Source organism: Cervus elaphus, chromosome 8 (genome assembly GCF_910594005.1).
Source record: "Cervus elaphus chromosome 8, mCerEla1.1, whole genome shotgun sequence".
Lineage (NCBI taxonomy): Eukaryota > Metazoa > Chordata > Mammalia > Artiodactyla > Cervidae > Cervus > Cervus elaphus.
Window position 1 is genome coordinate 44,750,196 of NC_057822.1, and position 23,671 is coordinate 44,773,866.

At 40.7% G+C, this 23,671-nt stretch overlaps 1 protein-coding gene across 2 annotated transcripts in view; it reads right to left on the minus strand.

Moving 5' to 3' along the window:
* The window catches only part of LOC122698813 (aldehyde oxidase 4), an 82,224-nt gene that overhangs the window by 14,726 nt on the left and 43,827 nt on the right, over positions 1-23,671 (minus strand). For both annotated transcript variants that reach the window (XM_043910439.1, XM_043910440.1), the window contains 8 exons: positions 21,659-21,783; positions 19,089-19,222; positions 17,784-17,871; positions 17,380-17,466; positions 17,014-17,205; positions 13,010-13,237; positions 11,323-11,418; positions 10,815-10,943 (listed from right to left, as the gene is read on the minus strand). In XM_043910439.1, coding sequence (XP_043766374.1) covers positions 10,815-10,943; positions 11,323-11,418; positions 13,010-13,237; positions 17,014-17,205; positions 17,380-17,466; positions 17,784-17,871; positions 19,089-19,222; positions 21,659-21,783 — 1,079 coding nt within the window. The remainder of the gene's footprint in view (positions 1-10,814; positions 10,944-11,322; positions 11,419-13,009; positions 13,238-17,013; positions 17,206-17,379; positions 17,467-17,783; positions 17,872-19,088; positions 19,223-21,658; positions 21,784-23,671) is intronic.

Below are 23,671 nucleotides of genomic sequence, written 5' to 3' on the forward strand. Positions count from 1 at the left end.
GGGTTAGCACCTGCCTGATTTCCCTGCTGCCTAAGATGGCACCCTCAACACATCCACTTGCTCTTTTCATAACTTCCTTTGATTCATGACACATGACATTGCACCTCTTTTTTCTTTCTTTATTATTATTTAATAACTTGTTGCTTACTGACAGGATGTTAAAAGGCTTTGCTAACTCATTTTAGGCTAAGGACCCATAAGAATGAGACCAGTAACTGACAAACAGCCCCTCATTCCAAATCAAGGTGCTCTGTCAGGGGATGTTCAACTTTAAGGAATCCAATATGATGTACTTATTGTGTGTGTGTCTGTCATTTCTCAAGGACTTTCTGTTTCTTATCAGTTTTTATTCCAGGAACGAGTATAACTGCACGCAGTTTTCAGGACTGAGATCATGGGAAAGGGTACCTGTTTGGATTTTTTTTAGTAGCTCTCTAATGACTTTTTTCAGCATCAGCGACCTTGTATGTATTAGACTATTTTGTTGTAATTGATGGGATTTCATCCTTTGTAATGGCTGAGTAATCATTTTACTAAAGATATATAAGCCTGCATTTCTGCTAATAAAATACCCGTGTTTCACTGGAGACTTGGGTCCCCATGTCTTTTTTTCTCTTTCTTGCTCTCTGGCTAATTCTCTGGAGTGTAAAAACCTGGCGAGCTCACTTTCCTGCCCGGGCTTTCAAGACCTCTTCTAGGGGACGCCCTGTGCCTCCGTGAGTGGTAGAAGCCCTATCCTCGGGCTTTATTGGTTCTCTGCATAACCCAAGAAATACTAGCCTCTTTCTCTCTTTTGCTTTCTTATCATCGACTCCAGACCACCAGGTTCTGGTCCATTAAAGGACCACAACAAGTGGCGCCTGAACAGGGACCTGGTATACGTGGCATTTTGGACGGAGTGACTCGGGACCTATTGAGGTCGGTAAGTACTAAGACATGGGTCAAACGGCTGAAAAGCCCCATTATTTCTCTACTTTACTTCACCATTTGTTTAAAGTTCAGGGACTTTCGGTTTTGCACCAACTAATAGAGGCTTGCCTTCAAACAGTGGTTGAATGTAATCCTTGGTTCCCTGATGAAGGCAGTTTTGATTTAGAAATTTGGCACCAGGTCAAAGAAAATGTTGAATGAGCCACCAGATGGGGAAAAAATATTCCAGTTGATTTCTGGCCCCCGTGGGCTCTCATTAAAGCTGTAGTTCTGCCATTCCAAGGTAATTCTAGCCCTCCTGATATTTGACAACAGACAGAACACTTATTACATGAATATGAATTAGATGATAAAACTTTTACAAAAGGCCCAATTAAAACAACATAAAATATTTCAGAATTTTCCTACTAATCCTATGCCAGCTGCTCCAAATGCTCCTCCTCTGCCAACAGGTGCGACTCCAAAAGTCTCTCCTTTGCTAAAACCTAATGATTCTGACGACGACTCTCCTGAGATACCTTTTGACACCAAAACTGGCAATACTTTTTTAGATAATAATAAGTCCTTAGCACAGATTCGTATTTGCAAAAAATCAGCATTTGCTTGCTCTCCTTCGTGACAGAGGCTCTCTGAATTGCTGGCTTTGCAATCACAAGTCTCTGAAGCTAATAGTTTTTCTGCCTTTCCAATTTTAAGAAATCCTGATGCTCAAGGACACATAATATCTCTATATGAAGGTATTAACTTCTTTCACATGCAACAAATGAAAAAGGCTGTAATTATGTATGGTCCACATTTGCCTTTTACTAAAGAGCTTCTAAATGCTATGACATCTTCTGTTGAGAATTTTATTCCACATGATTGGCAAATTTTAATAAAAGCTCTCCTTAAACCAGGAAAATATCTTCAATGGACAATGTGGTTTCATGATGTAGCCAGAGATCATGCTAACAAAAATGCTCGAACTGGCGCTTCCCAAAACCAAATTATTTTTGAAATGTTAACTGACACCAGACAATTTGATGCCATAGAAGCTCAAATACAATGCCCTCCATTGTTACATGAACAATTAAAAACAGTGGCTCTTGAAGTTTGAGATCAAATTACTCCTCAAGGAGAGCCTACAGGTAGCTACACTAAAATATTACAAGGACCTAATAAAAATTATACTGATTTTTTAGCTAGATTAAAAACTACTATTTCCCATACTGTAATTGGAAAAGAAGCCAAAAAAACAGCTTGGAAAATTACTTGCTTATGAAAATGCAAATCAGAAATGTCAAAAAGCTATAGCTCCAATTCATGAGACTGAGACTATTACTGATTATTTGAAGGCTTGTCACAATCTAAGATCAAAAACTCAAAAGATGCAAATGCTAGTGGAAACAATGGCTGCTTGCTTTAAAAGGAAAAATAAAAGATGCTTTACATGTGGGGATAAAAACCGTTTAAAAAGAGACTGCCCTAAGAAGGCTAATAAAAAACCTTCAAAAATCTGTCTTCACTGCTGTAGAGAAATACTTTGGGCCAAAGATTGTAAATCTAAATTTGGTATTGAAGAAAAACCTATTCCGGAAAACTCCAAGCAGGGGAACCCCCAGGTCCCTTTCAACAAAAGCCAGGGACGACTTCCATCTTTTCCCTCAAACCCTTAACATCCAGCAGTGCTGCCATTGATATACCAGCCCTATATGATTTTCTCATTTACCCTCAGTCCCTTCTAGAATACCTACTGGAATTTTTGGTCCCCTGCTCCCACAAATTTTCAGTCTTTTACTTGGCCAATCTAGTTTGACTTCTAAAAAAAATTACTGTTCACCCTGGAGTAATTGATTCAGATTATAAAGAAAAAATTCAAATTATGATGTCATCTCAGATTCTATGGCAATTCACAAAGGAGGACAAAATTGCTCACTTACTTCTTTTACCTTACATTTCTATTAACTTCTCTAATGCTGTATGGACAGGTGGATTTGACAGTACAGATCAAAAACAATCCTTATGGACATCATTGATATCTGAATATGCCCGACCAAATATAAATATCAAAGTTAATGGTAAAAGATTTTCTGGCCTCCTCGACACTGGATCTGATATGACTATTCTATCCAAATATTTATGGTCCAAATCCTGGCCTATACAAAAAATCTCTTGCCAAATTGCAAAAATTTCTCAAACCAAAGTATAAGAGGTTTATCAGAGTACTCAAATTTATCCATATGAGGGGCCAAAAGGCCAACCTACAACATTAAGACCTTATGTGATAGATATACCCCTTAATCTAATAAAAAGAGATTTACTTATACAATGACAAACTCAGAAATACACTCCACATTTTCCCTAGGGGCCACTGCTCATTTAACAAACAAAATAATTATTAAAATAACTTAAAAAAAATGACGAGCCTATTGAGACAGAGCTGTGGCCCCTTTAAAAAAAAATTACAGGCTGCTAAAAAACTTATAGATACACAATTAGAATGAAAACATATTGAAAAATCTTGCTCTCCTTGGAACTCTCCTATTTTTGTTATAAAAAAAAAAATCTCACAAATGGCGTCTCTTAACAGACCTTAACAAAGTTAATGCATCTATGAAACCTATGGGTACATTGCAACCAGAGATCCCATCACCTACCACTATTCCTCAAGATTGACACATTATTATTATTGATTTACAAGATTGCTATTTTAATATACCTCTACACCCTTTAGACTGAGAGAGATTCGCTTTCTCCTTCCCTTTTCCTAATCACATCGGGCCTCATAAACGATATCAATGGACTGTACTACCTCAAAAAATGATAAATTCTCCCACCATGTGTCAGTACTACATAGCTAAAGCCCTTGAGCCTATGAAAAAACAATTTCCTGACTTTCTTATTATTTATTATATGGATGATATATTGCTTTCGGCTCCATCTGTTTTAAAAACTCAATACATGTTTGATATAGCTCAACAATGCTTACAACTTTGGGTTAATCATTACCCCTAAAAAAATTCGAACCTCTATGCCTTACCATTACTTAAGATTTGTTGTTAATAGGCAACGTATTACTTCCCAACTAACACAGATTCGTACTGATAAATTATCCACCTTAAATGATTTTCAAAAACTTTTAGGTGATATAAATTGAATTAGCCCCTCTTTGGACATTGCTAATTGTCAACTAACTAATCTATTTAATACTTTGAAAAGAGATCCTAATCTAAATAGCCCTTGATCACTTTCTCAAGAGAAATGAAAGAAACTCTATTTAGTACAAAATAAACTACAGAAACATTTTCTACCCACATTAGACTAGATTTACCTTTAAAATTATTTGTACTCCCCTCTCTTCATTCTCCCACAAGACCTCTTGCCCAACAAGAACACCCAATAAAATGAATCTATACCCATTTTAGAAAAATAAAGTCACTTACACCCTATCTTGATTTAATTGCTCTAATCATTATCAATAAAAGAAATAAGACTAAAACTCTAATTGGCTCCAATCCCCATAAGATTGTAATACCTATTAAAAAATCTCAATTCAAAAATACATTACAAACTTCTACTGATTTCCAAATAGCTTTTCTAAAATATTTTGAAAAAATTTCATTTCATTATCCCACTAACAAGCTATGAAATTTCTTCAAAAATACTAAATTTATTATTTCCCACATCATCAGCCCACAGCCTATACCTCAAGCTGAAGTTTTCTATATAGATGGGACTAAAAACGCCAAAGCCTCATTCTAGTCTCTCAAAAAATATAAAGTCTTTTACACTAAATTCCATTCTGCTCAACAAAATAAATTATATGCCCTTATTCAAGTTATTTGCCTACATCCCTACCCCATTAATATAGTCTCTGATTCCTATACTCAGTTTTTGTATTAAAAAATATAAAAACCTCCACCATAAATAATAGGTGGAATTCAATAACTTTTTCTCAAACTACAATCCATTATTAAAAACCACACTTCTCCCATTTATATTACACATATTCAAACACATTCCTGTCTTCCCGGTCCTATGACTGATGGTAATAAACAGGCTGATAAACTCGTTTCCTTTGCTACTCCAGAGAAACAACATGCTCTGTTGCACAATGTTGGCTCTCTACACCAGCTATAAAAAAATCCCATACTGCCAGGCTAAAAAATTATTAATAATTGCTCTACTTGTAGACCTCTACATCTTCGACCCGTTACACAAGATATTAATCCTCAGAGATTACAACCTAATAAACTATGACAGGTAGATGTAATTCATTGCCCTAAACTTTCTCCTTCTTTCCTACACACCTGTATTGACACAAATTCTTAATTTATCTGGGCCACACCTCTTCGCGGTGAAGCTACAAAACATGTTATAACTGTTTTGCTATAATGAAAACTCCTAGTTCTATAAAAACAGACAATGGCCCTACCTATACTTCAAGTTGTTTCAAACAATTTTTACAAACATTTTCTATTAAACATATTACAGGTATTCCTTATATCCACAGACACAAGACATATCAAGCAGACACATCACACATTAAAACTACAAATAAAAAAATTTAAAAAGGGGGCATACACAGGAACACTACTGTCTTCCTTATCTAAAGCAGACTTTACTAGATTTCAACATAAGATATTCTCTAAACCTATGACTATTGTTAATACAGTTTTATTTGTTTTAAATTTTTAAAACTTACCGCAGGGAGATATCTTGGCGAGAGCAGAAAAACATTTTGAGGAACTGAAGGACACTTCTCTTCCTCTGCCCATTTGGTACCAAGATGGGTTAACTAATCAATGAAAATCTGGGAAACTAATCTTACAGGGAAAGGAGTATGCTTGTATTTCTCCAGATAGATCCAACGAACTCACATGGCTTCCTCTTTGGAAGATTCGACCTAAGGGGGCCCCCTGGCATTCAAACTAGAGGTGAAACAGTAAACACCCCAGGAGGAAGAAATTCCAATATGAGCCATGATGCCTCTAAAGATCTCCAGAAAGCATCACCCTTGGCGGCATCAACCTTATGATCTCCCCTCTTGGAGACAAATAAAAACCCTTACTAATCAAACTGAAAATCTGATTTCTCAACAGGAAATGCCTTGGAGTCCTGAAAATATTTTTGTTGCTATGCTTGCTTTGCTTGCTTTCATTTCCCCCACTCAAGCTGAAGTAACTAATCATACTTACTGGGCTTACATACCCAACCCCCCTTGATTACAGGTTGTAGAATGGACAAAAAAGAGACCGATCGTATCAACCAATGATTCCATACATATGCCTTCTCCCTGGAGTATGAAAGGGCCGTCACACCCTGAGGAGGAGGGAAGACTAATTAATATTTCTCTAGGTCATGAAGTCCTTCCTCTGTGCATGGGCCCAGCAAAATTAAGCATTAACGTTAGCTGACAAACTTGGGCTTTCGTCTTGCCTCCAAAAGAGGATTTTCAGACATTGCTTGGATTATCTACTGCCCTTTATTTTTCTGAAAACCATGTCAATATGGAAAAGGACAAAAAACATTATATGAAGGATTTACTTATAAGAACTTTAAATATGCTCCTGTTCGTTGGGACAAATGTCAAGCCAAATCAGGAAAATTGATGTTTGTGGCTAAGTACACCAGTGTCAATTGGGGACCCCATGGTATGTAGTTATCTAACTGCTCAGATGATATTGACAGTACTGTGTGTGACTATGCTACTCAAGTAACATGGTAGGTTACTAATACTACGATGGAACATTACCATGACAAAAGACTTCTTGACTGGCTTGATGGTGGAATGGCACCCCTCGTCCTTGAATTGTCCTCGATAAACAGATTGGGCCTGAACAATGAGACATCTAAAAACTTGCTGCAAACACCAAAGAACTTGGGACTTGGACCGGACATTTCACAAGGACCAGTTGTAGTCATAGTAATTATTTCTTTCACTATAATCAATCATATTTCAAACAAGCTTGTGTTTCCCTTCCTTTTGTTATAGCTATAGGAAACTTACAATTCAATAAAATGTTACGTTCTGTAACTTGTATAAATTGCAAACTATATACCTGTCTTAACTCTTCTTTCCTTAAAAAAATAAATCCCTTTTGATTCTTTAATCTCTATGTAATTTGTGGTTACCAGTAAATCTCCAACGGCCCTGGGAAGAGGGCCCCATGGCTGGGCTCACTTCCCGGTTACTTACTAAATTACTTTGACGATCTAAACAATTCATTGGATGGCTGATTCTTGGCATTTTGGGATTAATAGCTATTTGCACCACTGCTGCCGTCACTGGCATTGCTTTACAAGCTTCAACTCAAACACATAATTTTATCCAAAATTGGACTAAAGATGCTCATAGTATGTGGGCCACTCAGGCTCAGATAGATGAGAAAATTCAAGATGAAATACAGGAACTAAAAACAGCCATCAAGTGGGTCAGAGATCAATTAATAGATTTACAAAAACAAGTGATACTAAAATGTGATTGGAGGCCTACTCAATTTTTTGTTACTCCTGTTCAATTCAATCATAGTGCCTACAACTGGAAACAGATCAAATTTCATTTACAAAACATACATGATAATGCCTCTCTGAATGTACAATTATTACAAAAAGAAATCTTTGAAACCTTTTCTAAAAGTCTACCCTCTTCCACTAATTTGAAAACTTTAGCTAAACAACTTAGCTGATCAATTATCTGGGCTAGACCCTCGAAGATGGTTACAAAACATTATACATAGTATTAGATCTAACATTATAACGCTAATAATTGCCCTAGTGGTTATATGCATATTATATCAATGCCTTTCAACTAAAATTATTCAAGCTAAACAAACTCATTTGGTCAGGACCTTTTCCACTAAAGTATCTACAGGCACCCCCAATTATGAAAAAATAAAAAAGGGGGAATTGTCAGGGGATGTTCAACTTTAAGGAATCCAGTATGTTGTACTTTTCTTCATTTGTGTGCCATTTCTCAAGGATTCTCTGTTCCTTATCAGTTCCTATTCTGGGAACGAGTAGAGCTGCACACAGTTCTCAGGATTGAGATCGTGGGAAAGGGTACCTGCTTGGATTCTTTTTAGTAGCTCCCTTCAATGACTCTTTTCAGCGTCAGTGACGTTGTATGTTTTAGACTATCCCTTTTGTTGCAATTGATGGGATTTCATCCTTTGTAATGGCTGAGTAATCATTTTACTAAAGATATATAAGCCTGCATTTCTGCTAATAAAATACCCTTGTTTCACTAGAGACTTGGGTCCCCATGTCTTTCTTTCTCTTTCTCTCTCTCTGGCTAATTCTCTGGAGCATAAAAACCTGCTGAGCTCACTTTCCTTCTCAGGCTTTCAAGACCTCTTTGAGAGGACGCCCTGTGCCTCTGTGAGTGGTACAAGCCCTGTCCTAGGTCTTTACTGGTCCTCTGCATCACCCAGGAAATACTAGCCTCTTTCTCTCTTTTGCTTTCTTATCGTCGACTCCGGACCACCAGTTCCGGTCCATTAAAGGACCGCAGCAGTGCTCTACCTCCTACGCAGGAAATGCAGAGAGAGGGTGGCTGCACACACCCTCCCGCACCTGCCTCCGTGGGATCAGGGGGCCGAAGCCAGGAGACTAGAAACTTGTAATGAGGGAGAGGGTGTCACAAGGAGAAGGATGTTGGTGCGCTGGGGTCTCCATCTCTTCGGGGAGAAGGGGCAGGCAGAGCGTTCCCCATGCTGAGCCCAGGGAGAGGTGCTTCAGAGTTACTCCAAGACCTTGATATGCATTCCCCAGAGCTGGGGTCTCTGCAGGCCGGAGTCTGCTTCTGAACCAAGTCTGCAGGTGGAGGGCTGGGGCCCTGGAGGGCCTTCTCTGGGAGGCGCCATCCTCCTATTCACCAAGTCCCCAGAGGTACACGTGTTCTGGGTGATGTCTGCGCTGTGGATGCCACCCTGGGTGATATTTTTTTTTCTAATTAATAGAATTCTCTGTATGTAACCATTCCATTTTAAGACAAAATTCAGAAGACAAAACCAAAATGAAAGCAATCTTCTCTGCTTGCTGCTTTCTATGCTTTGTGGTATTTAATACTTAGTCAATCTCTACTCCTGTAGGCCTAACTGTACTAATGTGTATTGGTTTACCTCATCCTCTTACTGCTGCTTTTAATTTGAAATTATTCAGGACTTTTCTTCAAGGCATTTTTTCTTTTTTATAGCTATTTCCTATACTTTACTCCCATATAAATGACTTGAGATTTAAAAAAGAATTCTGGGGTTCTGAAATCAACAACTTCACTTTCCTCAGCCTATTTACACCAGGGCTAGAGCCACTGTCTCCTTTGCAGCCAATGAAGCCCCAGCTTCTGCTCCATGTGGTTCTTTTGAAAATCTGGCATGATGGTTGGCTGACAAAGAGTCTACAGCCTTGGGAAGCTGTGAACCTCGAAAGCTCTTCGTAATCAACCCACCATGGAAGCCCACTGCAGAGCTGTAGGAGGTCTGATGACAACTGGGGGACAAACTGCTTCTCCTTTCCTCCCAAGTAGCTCTCTCTGGATCTGCTGGACAGCTCTGTCCAAACCAGACAGCGGAAGCCAGTGCGTGGGAAGTCTTTGTTTTGACATCTCCTACATTTTTAGACTTCAGATGAAGGATTTTATTTTGTCTCAAAGGTAGCCCAGCAATAGCCACATGGTTCTACTAATAAATGAAGTTTTCATGTTGTAAGCTATACTTTACCCACTGATTTTTGAAAGCAATCTTATTCTAGTATGTATTTTTTGGTGACTCTGTAACTGTTATGAAATAATTTCTGTTGCCCTGCCTGCCAGCTCTGGCTAATGTCTAATCTCTAGATTTAAAAGGACCCCCTGTATCAGAGTTTCCCTTGTGGCTCAGCTGGTAAAGAATCCGTCTGCAATGTGGGAGACCTGGGTTCGATCCCTGGGTTGGGAAGGTTCCCTGGAGAAGGGAAAGACTACCCACTACGGTATTCTGGCCTGGAGAATTCCATGGACTGTATAGGCCATGGGGTCACAAAGAGTCAGACACGACTGAGTGACTTTCACTTTTACTTTCCTGTATCAGAGCTTCCTGAAAGTGGGGAGGTCCCTCAGTAAAAAGAGGCAGCTGGCCTGGGCCTCAGGGTAGGGCTGGGGCAGGTCGCAAGTGGCTAAAGCCATAGAGAGGCACGGCCCAGGTCAAAGCTGCCTGGAAGGGGCCCTCTAGGGAGCTTACGATGGCACCCGCGAGGGGAGGAATCAGACGTAGCACAGTCAGATTACACTGATGCCAGCCAAGTAAGACCCGTTCTGCCTCTCATCTCTGCGCTCACTCTTCCTTGGACATTATAAGGCTCTGAAATGTAGGTGAGGAGGATGGTAGCAGGGGAGAAAAGGTAGGGAGAGAAACGGAGAGAAGCCATGCCTGCCCCTTTCTGCCTGCAAGCCCAAGCTGGGAAGTAGCAAAGACAGTGGAATTTGCAGTATATTTTGGAATTTTGGATTGGACGTTTGAATTACTGCAATGATATAGTTTCTGCTAATAAAAGAGACCCCAGTGGGGGACTTTCCTGGTGGTCCAGTGGTTAGGACTCTGCGTTTCCACTGCAGGGTGTATGGGTTCAATCCCTAGTTGAACTAAGATCTTGCATGCCAGGTGGCAAGACCCCCCCAAAATGGATTTTAAGTGATCTTAGAGTTATTAGAACAGTTAGAGGTAGACTTTATTCAAGGGGGAGGAGAGAAGCCCGCAGAGGGAGCTGGAACCACTTGGAGTCTTAGTTCTGCCAGGGATTAGCTGAGAGATCTAGAACCACCTGCTTGACCCCTCTTGGCCTCAGTTTCATGTTCCATAAAAGAAGGGATGGGACAAGGTCCCCTCCAGCACGGTCAGCTGGGTGACTGAGAAATGAAAAAAAGTCACCTGCACGGCCTTCCCGTTGATGTCTGCCCCCATTGAACCAGCTGTGAAGGTCGCATTGGAAACCGTGGTCGTGTTGGTCTCAGATAGGTGTATATACGACTCAGGGATGTTCAGTTCACGGCTCGCCACCTGCCAGGAGCAGAAGAAAAATACTGTTTATTTCATTGACTTTAATTCTCCCTCCCCACAAGTTAAAAACCTTTTAATTCTTTTTTGAACTGAGTATAAAACTGTACAGCTACCCTGTACTGACCAACATTTAAGGGAACATTGGGGATTTTATATGTTGATTATATAATTCAGAAGATTTTAAATGGCACTGTGAAGCATATGCTGTTTTCTTTGTGGCCAACCAAAGAATCTTTTTGTGTTTTCTTTTATACCTCTCTCGTAGTAGCTACACAGCAGTACAGTCACTCTGGGACATCTAGTTTAGGACAACACATGCAGACAAGGTTGAGGTCCAGCGATACTCTTCCACAATGGAGAAAAGGAATACATATCTCACCTGGATCATTTTGGTGTGAAGGCCTTGTCCCAGTTCACAGCCACCATGACTCACCAAGACAGAGCCATCGAGATAGATGTGGACAAGAGCAGCAGCCTGGAGATAATAATTATAAAACCAGTTTGGACACTGACGTGGACAAATGTTGCCATGAGTTTAGCTGAGGTTACCCGATGAATGGTTTTGCTTCCGTGAGCCAACTTCTCATTGTTTATACTGGAGAGGAAAACCTTTACAGACAGCTACAGACAAGCCCTGTCGATAAGCCCCAGACTTGCAAACACTAGTGCAGAGACATGAAGTGTGGCTCAGCCACACTCCCACACGTGTCCTGCCCACTGGAGGCATTGTGTGGTTGGCATGCCCGTTGTCTCTCCAAAGCCCCAACCTGCACAAAACTCTATTGTTTGTTCCTCCCTAAACATGAAGATTAATTTTCAAACAAATGGAACTTGGATAAGTCAATTTCCAGGCACAACCTGCCCTGGATACTAGAGGAGCTGGAAGAAAGTCGGGATGTTGTAATAATTTCCAAATGCTGCTGACCTTAAGAATCGTGGTTGGGGAGGGATGTGGGCCCCATTATGGAAATTCCAATTCAGTAGAAGGTTGAACTTGGAGTTCAAATACTCATTTTTTAAAAACTCCTAGGTGATTTGGATGATTGGCCATGTTTGGGATACAAAACGCCTCCTGCAGTGGCAGCGGAGCCATCATCATTTTGTAAGTGAGGATTTAATTTAGAAAAGCAACATAATTTACCACATTTAGTTAATGTTACTATTCTGAACATTATTGGCATTTATCATTACTATTTTTATTAATTTTCCAAATTTGTGTTTTATAAAGGCATAAGAGCTATAAGAAGCTTATTCTTTGTTCTGTGGTTAACACACAGTTAAAAATATTTAAAAAAACAAGCAACTATTGAGAGTCCACAAGAATACTTCTGTTTTCCTTTAAAGGAGATCTGTTATTCTGGCTTGAGAAACGCTACCTAGGGGAAAGACTGAACATCTGCTTCAAACTCTCCTGACCTTCCCTCCCTCCTTCTCACTTGCCTTTCTACCTTGTTAGTAGACTCTGAGGAAGAGCGTATATTAAAGGTAGTTTTAATAAAAGACCAGCTTGGCCAAAACTCATTCACACCAGTAAGGGTGCCTGTCTTTGTATGGGTTTGGTTATGAGAATATTTCAGAGACTGATGGGAATAGAAGCCAAAAAAAATAAAATCTGAAATAAGAACTCTATGAAAAACTGTTTAAGATGAAATTAAAAAGGAGGGATAGTAGTCACTGAGCCTCAATATAGGAATTCCAAGTTCTGTATGGATAAGAGAACTCTATTCTTATGCATTTTTGAAATCTCTCACTTTCAGATGACTATGGTCACTGAGAAATTATAAAAGAGATGGAAGGGATCCTTATTTACTCACTTTTGGGGCCCAGTCCAAGGCCTAACCCCCTGAGCTGGAGTTTTTCTGTTGATGGTTTCTAAGATCCCTGGGACTGTGTTGCCCCAGGTCTGCTCCAATACCCATGGTTTCCAACACTTGCCTAAATCCACTGTGTTTCCTACTATAGGAAAGTGCCCCGTTTCTTGTTCTCCCTGGAGGGGACCATCCCTCCTCACACATGATTGCAAGACAATCATGTCTCTCTGCCAGAGACACCTGTCTTTACCTCACCTGATTGTAGAAGGTTGTGGGCACCCCAACTGTAAATTTCATGGGGACCACGGCAAGCCCCCTCTTCTTCCAGTAGTTCTTTTTGTTAAATTCCTCTGCAGCCAGTTTTCTAGCGGAGAAGGAAGATTTCTCCAAACATTCTTTCCAGCATTTTCTCAAGGGCTCGGGATTAAATGTCTGCTTATGGGCTGTTCTGCTAGTTCTCTTATACATGTTTATTTCTTTAACCTGAAAGACAGGGAAATAAAGTGAATTTCAAGGCTATATGTTTATTGTTGACAAGAGGCAAGCATTTTTGCTATATACCTGATAGGAACAGAGTCTGAAAAACAAAACAATTATTGAAATGGCTGTGGATATGTAAGTGCAAACATACATGTATAAACTTAATGATAATAACAATAGAAACCACTCTGAACACTTCATATGCTCCAGATTGTAGGTTAAATGCATTTCCTCAGTTAACTTTACCACTCTGAGCAATGGTAGGAACGGTTATTATGAACTCTGTCCCAAGATTTGTTAGTGCTGAGACAAAATTTTCCTGATCCCACAGCCTTTTACTCATACACAGTTTTTCCTTATTCTTAATCATTCTCAGATTAATTCCTCAAAATCTTTTTTTTTTTTCAGAAATACAGGATTTTTTATTGATGATTTTATTTCATGATCTTTCTTTTTTTTTTTAATTTTTTTATTAGTTGGAGGCTAATTACTTCACAACATTTCAGTGGGTTTTGTCATACATTGATATGAATCAGCCATAGATTTACACTTATTCCCCATCCTGATCCCCCCTCCCACCTCCCTCTCCACCCGATTCCTCTGGGTCTTCCCAGTGTACCAGGCCCGAGCACTTGTCTCATGCATCCCACCTGGGCTGGTGATCTGTTTCACCATAGATAGTATACATGCTGTTCTTTTGAAATATCCCACCCTCACCTTCTCCCACAGAGTTCAAAAATCTGTTCTGTACTTCTGTGTCTCTTTTTCTGTTTTGCATATAGGGTTTTCGTTACCATCTTTCTAAATTCCATATATATGTGTTAGTATGCTGTAATGTTCTTTATCTTTCTGGCTTACTTCACTCTGTATAATGGGCTCCAGTTTCATCCATCTCATTAGGACTGATTCAAATGAATTCTTTTTGACGGCTGAGTAATATTCCATGGTGTATATGTACCACAATTTCCTTATCCATTCATCTGCTGATGGGCATCTAGGTTGCTTCCATGTCCTGGCTATTATAAACAGTGCTGCGATGAACATTGGGGTGCACGTGTCTCTTTCAGATCTGGTTTCCTCAGTGTGTATGCCCAGAAGTGGGATTGCTGGGTCATATGGCAGTTCTATTTCCAGTTTTTTAAGGAATCTCCACACTGTTTTCCATAGTGGCTGTACTAGTTTGCATTCCCACCAACAGTGTAAGAGGGTTCCCTTTTCTCCACACCCTCTCCAGCATTTATTGCTTGTAGACTTTTGGATAGCAGCCATCCTGACTGGCGTGTAATGGTACCTCATTGTGGTTTTGATTTGCATTTCTCTAATAATGAGTGATGTTGAGCACCTTTTCATGTGTTTGTTAGCCATCTGTATGTCTTCTTTGGAGAAATGTCTGTTTAGTTCTTTGGCCCATTTTTTGATTGGGTCATTTATTTTTCTGGAATTGAGCTTCAGGAGTTGCTTGTATATTTTTGAGATTAATCCTTTGTCTGTTTCTTCATTTGCTATTATTTTCTCCCAATCTGAGGGCTGTCTTTTCACCTTACTTATAGTTTCCTTTGTAGTGCAAAAGCTTGAGAAGAGCTAACACCTACCTTACTCAAACTCTTCCAGAAAATTGCAGAAGAAGGTAAACTTCCAAACTCATTCTATGAGGCCACCATCACCCTAATTCCAAAACCAGACAAAGATGCCACAAAAAAAGAAAACTACAGGCTAATATCACTGATGAACATAGATGCAAAAATCCTTAACAAAATTCTAGCAAACAGAATCCAACAACATATTAAAAAAATCATACACCACGACCAAGTGGGCTTTATCCCAGGAATGCAAGGATTCTTCAATATCCGCAAATCAATCAATGTAATACACCACATTAACAAATTGAAAGATAAAAACCATATGATTATCTCAATAGATGCAGAGAAAGCCTTTGACAAAATTCAACACTCATTTATGATTAAAACTCTCCAAAAAGCAGGAATAGAAGGAACATACCTCAACATAATAAAAGCTATATATGACAAACCCACAGCAAGCATCACCCTCAATGGTGAAAAATTGAAAGCATTTCCCCTGAAATCAGGAACAAGACAAGGGTGCCCACTCTCACCACTACTGTTCGACATAGTGTTGGAAGTTTTGGCCACAGCAATCAGAGCAGAAAAAGAAGTAAAAGGAATCCAGATAGGAAAAGAAGAAGTGAAACTCTCACTGTTTGCAGATGACATGATCCTCTACATAGAAAACCCTAAAGACTCTACCAGAAAATTACTAGAACTAATCAATGAATATAGTAAAGTTGCAGGATATAAAATTAACACACAGAAATCCCTTGCATTCCTATATACTAACAATGAAAAAACAGAAAGAGAAATTAAGGAAACAATACCATTCACCATTGCAACAAAAAGAATAAAATACTTAGGAGTATATCTACCTAAAGAAACAAAAGACCTATACATAGAAAACTATAAAACACTGATGAAAGAAATCAAAGAGGACACAAACAGATGGAGAAACATACCGTGTTCATGGATTGGAAGAATCAATATTGTCAAAATGGCTATTCTACCCAAAGCAATCTATAGATTCAATGCAATCCCTATCAAGCTACCAACGGTATTTTTCACAGAACTAGACCAAAGAATTTCACAATTTGTATGGAAATACAAAAAACCTCGAATAGCCAAAGTAATCTTGAGAAAGAAGAATGGAACTGGAGGAATCAACCTGCCTGACTTCAGACTCTACTACAAAGCCACAGTCATCAAGACAGTATGGTACTGGCACAAAGACAGAAATATAGACCAATGGAACAGAATAGAAAGCCCAGAGATAAATCCACGAACCTATGGACACCTTATCTTTGACAAAGGAGGCAAGGATATACAATGGAAAAAAGACAACCTCTTTAACAAGTGGTGCTGGGAAAACTGGTCAACCACTTGTAAAAGAATGAAACTAGAACACTTTCTAACACCATACACAAAAATAAACTCAAAATGGATTAAAGATCTAAATGTCAGACCAGAAACTATAAAACTCCTAGAGGAGAACATAGGCAAAACACTCTCCGACATAAATCACAGCAAGATCCTCTATGACCCACCTCCCAGAATATTGGAAATAAAAGCAAAACTAAACAAATGGGATCTAATGAAACTTAATTCCTCAAAATCTTGAACTGTGCTAGAATGCGTGTACACATGGCCATAATATTCCACTTTATTCATGCCCTTGGATGCTTCATACCAACTCTGGGATTGGCCAAGACACTTGTTTGGCCAATGGGACAATATAGGCAGAGACTTGAAAAGTGTTTGTGCATTAGGGCTTGCCACATTCTTGCTACTCATTCTCTGAGCCACCTTGAGAGCTGATCTGGGCTAGCCTCCTCGAGGGTGAGAAACTGTGAAGCAGAGACAGCCTTCCCAGCTGAGACATCCCCTAGACTAATCAGCCCAAGGACCACCAGACATGCCAGCTTAGGCTGTCTTTTAGACTATAAAACTCTAGTTGAGCTGGTCTAGGCCAGAAGAGCTACCCAACTGATCCACAAAATCAGAAGTGCTATTTGTTGTTTTGGTTAACAAGTTTTATGATTGACTTGGTACACAGGAGTGAAGCCACGTCTCCTGCACTGGCAGGCGGGTTCTTTAGCACCAGACACCTCAAGACTAGAAGATGACATCGTCTATTAATATACATAGATATTCAACATATGTTTGAACCAATGATGTCAGAATTTTGTTAGGGTGTTCAGACTGATGACTTACCTGTTCAGGGGTTAAGTTACACCGAGAGGCCACAGCAGTTATATAAGCTTCACCGACCACTATGCCCTGGGGGAAGCCAAATCCTCGGAAAGCAGTGTTGGAAGGCAAATTTGTTTTGCAAGGTCTACCCCGACACCGGAAATTAGGAATATAATATGCATTTTCAGATCTCAGCACCATGAACTCCATTACCTGAGTTAAAGCAGAACAACACAAAACTTCATATCTATCAAGTATTCAAAACCGCTTATCCAAATGTTATCTCTAACTCAAATGCTTCACAGAATTTGTCTAATTTGTATGATGATTATTCGTACAAAGAGCAGTGCAATGGTAACTTATGGGAAAGGTGTGTTTCTTATTTACCAACTCAGACTCATCAGGAGTGCATCCACCGTTGATATAATATTCAATATCAGCAGCTTTGATCACACCATTGTTCATGAATCCAATCTGCAAAGTGATAGAACAAGTAAACCGTTTCCTCAATAGTCCTTTACAACCAGACCATGCTGAACACAAACACATCCGGTCACAGCTGTCAGTCTATACCCAGCTTATGCACATGGTTTGATGTGACAGTCACCAGAGGAACACTGAGGGTGGTGACCAAGTAGACCATGACCTCAACAGGAAGTTCTGATTAGTTTTAGGCAGCATCCCAATGTCCCTTTCAAGTGGCACAGAACTTAGTAAATTGTCTGTACTATAGGTTGGTTATCACCGGACAGTGTTGTAAGCAGTTTCCTGAATTTGCTGCTGTCACTCACTTTGTATTTTCCGAGCAGTGGGTGGCGGCCAGCAGTTATCAACATGTCATCACCACGTTCCAGAATGAACCGTATTGGGCGGCCAGTCCTGTAGGAGATGATTCTGTTAACATGCTGGATGCTTCATGACGGGGGAGATGCATCGAAATAAGGAAAGAAAGCTTAAGATAGTTCAGTTTCGTGGTTTCTCAATGTGGGATTGGGGGTAGTTGCAGGCTATTTTGAAAATTTGTGGGGGTATTAAAATGTGGGAAAAGAACTCCTATTACTGTAATCATTTTGGTTTAGTCACATCTGAGAATTCAGATATTGAAATAACATGTTATTTGGTTAAGTTTCCTTCCTTTTTATTTCTTTTTATATGACATCAAGGAATTTTATGATTATTTTGCAATTATATGTGTAAGCAGGTTGTACTATTATGAATTTCATCTGGGGACATTAAAAGGGGGATAATATATTTGTTATAAGTGGGATGTGGAGGCTGAAAGGGTGGAGAACCAATCGTTTGTCAACCTCCCCTGGCTGCATTCAGACTCTTCCTTCTTCAAGTGCCTAGTGAACACTCCTCCTGCTTCTGCGGGAGTGCTCCCAAGACCTACACACCTGTACTTACTAGATGGTCTTCTCTATTGTTGGAAAGCGCCAACGAGCTGGAACATTCACAGCCTTTCTTTTTGGAGCAGTAACCAGGGGTAAGTTAGGTTTGTCCTGAATATACTTAGTGAAATTTAGTAGTTTTAAGGTTAATTCACAGAAGTCGTGGTTATTCCTGGGGTCTGGTTATTCCATCCAGAACATGCAGAGGCTAAGAGAACATTCCCAGGCAGCAATACACCTGATTTATTTCGTGAAAAAACATGCCCCTCATAAGGTTGGGATTTTGAGCCTCCCTCTCCTCAGCCAACCTCAGCTTGATTTATTTTAATGGTTTGAAACATAAACACTTAAATGAGTGAAAGTCAATGCAACTCATAAAAGTAACGTCTAGTTACATCTGTGCAGTGAGTCAAAATTTATAGTGATTACATTTATTTCACACAACCACCCTGGGACACAGGTAGTTATTACTTTCACCACTTTACTGGTGAGGAAACCAAGGTGACTTGCCCAAGGTGACCCTGTGAATGAGTGGGCAGAGCCGGGCTGACACCCAGGCCCTCTGGCTCCAGGTCCAGTGTGTCTTCACCCACGTGCTGACCATGCCCTTTGGAAATGAAGGGCTATGATCAGTGGGATGAAAGTTGGGGTGCGGGGCTGGGGGGACATAGGTGGCATCTGCCCTGCGGCCACTGTAAGTCTTACTTGTTGGCAGCCACGGCACTGACAGCTCCCAGCAGAGCAGGCTTGCTCACTTTCCCCCCAAATGCTCCTCCAGCTCTTTTCGTGTGACAGGCGATTCTGTTCCTTGGGATATTTAGTGCTGCAGCCACGTATTCCTGAAAGAGGTAAGTCTCCAAAGTCAGGTAAGTGCAACTTACTGGCTTATTTCCTCACTCATGTACTTCCTCTCTACCTAGTAAGAGAAATTCAGTAGTTGAGCAAAAACAGCATTCACACAATTATGCAACCATCTTTGTAACTTAATTTTAGAATATTTTAAGCATCTCCAAAGAACACTTATATCTATTAAGCAGTCACTCCTAATGAAAATGTTTGCTGTTATTTAGTTGTTAAGTCATGTCCAACTCTTTTGCGACCTCATGGATTATAGTCGGCCAGGCTCCTCTCTCCCTGGAAAATTTTCCAGGCAAACATACTGGAGTGGGTTGCCATTTTCTTCTCCAGAGGATCTTCCTGACACAGGGATCAAACCCGCATCTCCTGCAGTGGCAGGTGGGTTCTTTGTCACTGAGCCACCTGGGAAGTCCACCTTGGACAGATACCTAGTTGTGAAATTGCTGGGTTATATGATCACTCTATCTTTAGCATCTTGAGAAACTGCCAAGCTGTTTCCTAAGTGGCTCTGCCATTTTCATGCTCTGTTGCTGGGAATAAATCTTCTAATGTCTCCACATTCTCACTTGTTACTATTTGTCCTTTGTTTGTCTAGTGAACTGCTATTACTGTGTTTTCATTTGCATTTTTCTAGTGAGCTTCCATGGTGGCTCAGACGGTAAAGAATCTGCCTGCAATGCGGAAGACCTGGGTTCGATCCCTGGGTTGGGAAGACCCCTGGAGAAGGGCATGGCAACCCACTCTAGTATTCTAGCCTGGAGAATCCCCATGGACAGCGGAGCTTGGTGGGCTACAGTCCATGGGGTGGCAAAGAGTCGGACACGACTGAGCGACTATGCACACACACACACAGTGGTTTAATGATGCTGAGCTTCCCAGGTGGCGCCAGTGGTAAAAAACCAGCCTGCCAATGCAGGAGATGTTAACAGATGCGGGTTCAAGCCGTGGGTCAGGAAGATCCCCTGGAGAAGGAAATGGCAACCTGTTCCAGTATTCTTGCCTGGAGAATCCCATGGACAGGGGAGCCTTGTGAGCTACAGTCCATAGGTTCACAAAGAGTTGGACATGACTGAAGTGACTTACACACACACACACACACACACACACACGAGGCTTGTGGGATCTTAGTTTCCCAACCAGGAACCCAAGGAGCCTGGTGGGTTCCAGTCCATAGGGTTGCACAGAGTCGGACATGACTGAAACGACTTAATATTTGGCCACGTGTGAGCGTCTTTTCATGTGCTTATTAGTCATTCACAGACTTTCTTTGGAGAAATATCTATTCAAATTCTTTACTGGCCCTGCCTTTGATGCTGCCCCAGGCTATGGGCTTTGGGCTGTGAGTACCCAGTGCCCCTATTATCCCTGGGAAATGCCTGCTGTCATGACTGATTGCACCTCAGAAGGTGATGATGGGAAATAACTAAGGACCTTAGGACATACATGTTATTCCTCTGGACCCCAGAGCCACATATGGTCTGCCAAAAGAGACCTCAGGGGTGATCATTATCAAATTCCTCAATTTACAGAAGATATTGGTGTCCAGCTGCTTGTTGGAGATCATGTAGCAGATTAGCGTCAAAGCCTATATTTCCATCTCTGTCCACTCCAAAATTTGCAACAGTGGAGGCCGCAGCTACATCCCGGCTCAGCACCAGCATCTTCTCAAGGGCTCTGGGTTAAACATCTGCTGATAGGCTGTTTTGCTAGTTCTGTTATACATGTTTATTTCTTTGAATGGCAGCTGGGAGCTTCCTCCACCTACTGAGCCTCGCCATCCTTCAGGACCTCAAGCTACCAACTCACTGTGCCCCACCAGGAAGCCCCCAGCTCCTTCCTTCAGTGAGGCTGTCATTACTCCTCCTCCCAGAACTGGCCAAGGATCCCCTGTGCCTGCCACTGCTTTAGGACCTACAGCTCCATGTTTCAGAAGAGGGGAATGTCAGAGGATTTTCTTTACTTGCCTTGGTGAGGTTAAATCTCAACCACAACAGGATTGGAATTCACATGCTGCTGCACTGGGCTGAAAATGTCTTGAAGATGCAATCACTTCACACGTATGCCACCGATTTATAAAAACATTCACACAGAGATGCAACTCAGAAGCACCACAAAGGGAAATGTAAATGCAATATTAAGGCTTTGACCTCCCTGAGATTAAGTTTCACACTATAAGTTGTTAGAAGGGGAAGATGGACTCTGCCCTCTATTTTGGGAAGGCAGCACAATTTTCAGATCTGTGAAAGGTCTGCCTTTTTAGGGAAATATCTGCCCCATTTCCTTCATTCTGGACTTCAGCCAATGGCAAGTATGCAGGGAGTGCAGACATCAAAAGGCCCCTAGAGTGGAAAGCCTGGTTGTAAGGGCCTCTGTCACACAGCTATTTGGAGTCTCATTTTCCCAAAATACTCTGTTACCTGCACATGGGTCTGAAACTGTGTTCCAAGGTGTATCACCATTTCCTTATCTTCCTCTTGGGGGATTGCCAGGATAGTTTGCGTTTCCATGTAAAAATGTTCCTGACCTTCCACGTGGACCTCACCTATAAAGCATAAACACAGAACAAGGTTTACTTGAAAGTTCCAACCTGGGGACTCTTGGTGGTGTTTACTTTGTAAAGAGCAAGTTACTTCAGTTTATAGAGCTTGACTTCGCATCATTTGGTTAAACCACATTTTCTCATCAATCTTCATTGTGCCTCACCAGCTGCCTGACTCTGGCTGGCTCCCTCCCTTCTCTTGGCCTGTCCAGTGGGTGGTGAGATCTGCGATGTGTTGGACTTGAGTACACAGGCCAACATGACCACATATCCTAGCTCTGTTATATCCTTGCTCAGTGAGTTTGGCCAAGTTAGTAAATCCTCATTTCCTCATCTAGAAAATTGGAGGTAATAATAGTATGTACCCTAATTAGGCAATGTCAGGATTATTGGGTCACAGAGAAGGTAAGTAGGTTGATTCCTACCTTAAAACCAGCCTGCTCTTGTTGATTTAGCTGAGATTTTTGGCTTGCTCAGTACATCCTTATTATTGTTTTTTTAAACCTTTTATTTCATATTGGAGTATAGCCAATTAACAATGTTGTGATGGTTTCAGGTGAGCAGCAAAGGGACTCAGTGATACATATACATGTATCCATTCTCCCCCACACTCCCCTCCCATCCAGCCTGCCCATCACACTGAGGAGAATTTCCTGGGCTATACCGCAGGTCCTTGTTGGTGATCCATTTTAAATACAGCAGTGTGTACATGTCCATCTCAAACTCCCTAACTATCCCTTCTCCCCATCCTTCCCTCCTGGCAACCATGTTTGTTTTCTAAGTTTGTGAATCTGTATCTGTTTTGTAAATAAGTTCTTCATCCTTATTATTTTGTAGGTTGTACTAGAGACACATTTAGCCCTTATTTAAGTATTGGAAAGTTAGTATTTTTACTTTAAAACTAACCAAAAGAACCCCATACTGTTAAAAATAAGTGAATTGCTTTGCCAGAAAACAAAGGATTTCTTGAATTACTTCTTGGGATAATAGGATGTGAGTCATGTAAAAAGGCACCCTTTCCCCTACAAAAAAAGTTTGCTTTCAGCATGTATATACTGATTTTAATCTAATTTATTTAATAATAAAATAGTTTTTACATATGATAGATATTATTCTGAGGTCTAGACTTTATAGATAATAAATGTATGCACTCTCTGTACCAATCCTATGAGGCAGGTATTATTAGGAATTTGAGACATAGAAAGGTTAAGTAAGCTTCCCAAGGTCACATAGCCGGTAAAGAGCGGAGCTGGGATCCAAACCCAGGCAGCCTGACCCCAGGATCCATGCTGTTAACTATTACAAGACATTATATTCTCAATAACTCCTGGTTGTGTTGCTGTTCAGTTGTTCAGTCGTGTCCGACTCTTTGTGACCCCATGGACTGCAGCAGGCCAGGCTTCCCTTCCTTCACTATCTCCTGGAGTTTGCTCAAATTCATGTCCATCGAGTCGGTGATGCCATCCAACCATCTCATCCTCTGTCACCCCCTTCTCCTCCTGCCCTCAGTCTTTCCCAGCATCAGGGTCTTTTCCAATGAGTTGGCTTTTTGCATCAGGTGGCCAAAGTATGGGAGCTTCAGCTTTAGCATCAGTCCTTCCAATGAATATTCAGGGTTGACTTCCTTTAGGATTGGCTGGTTTGATCTCCTTGCAGTCCAAGGAACTCTCAAGAGTCTTCTCCAACTCTTGGTCATTTCTGTCCAAATTTTAAATTCCCTTTGACTTTCAAACTCTCAACTTGAACTCCCACTATGGCCAGAATCCTGAATGACAAATAGCTAGCTAGCATCTTGTCATTCTGTTACCCTCAGCGAGAACAGAAATTTAAAGAAAATATACCACTATGGTTGACAGCAAGGGCCTAGGGCTCAACCAATTCTGGGCTCCAG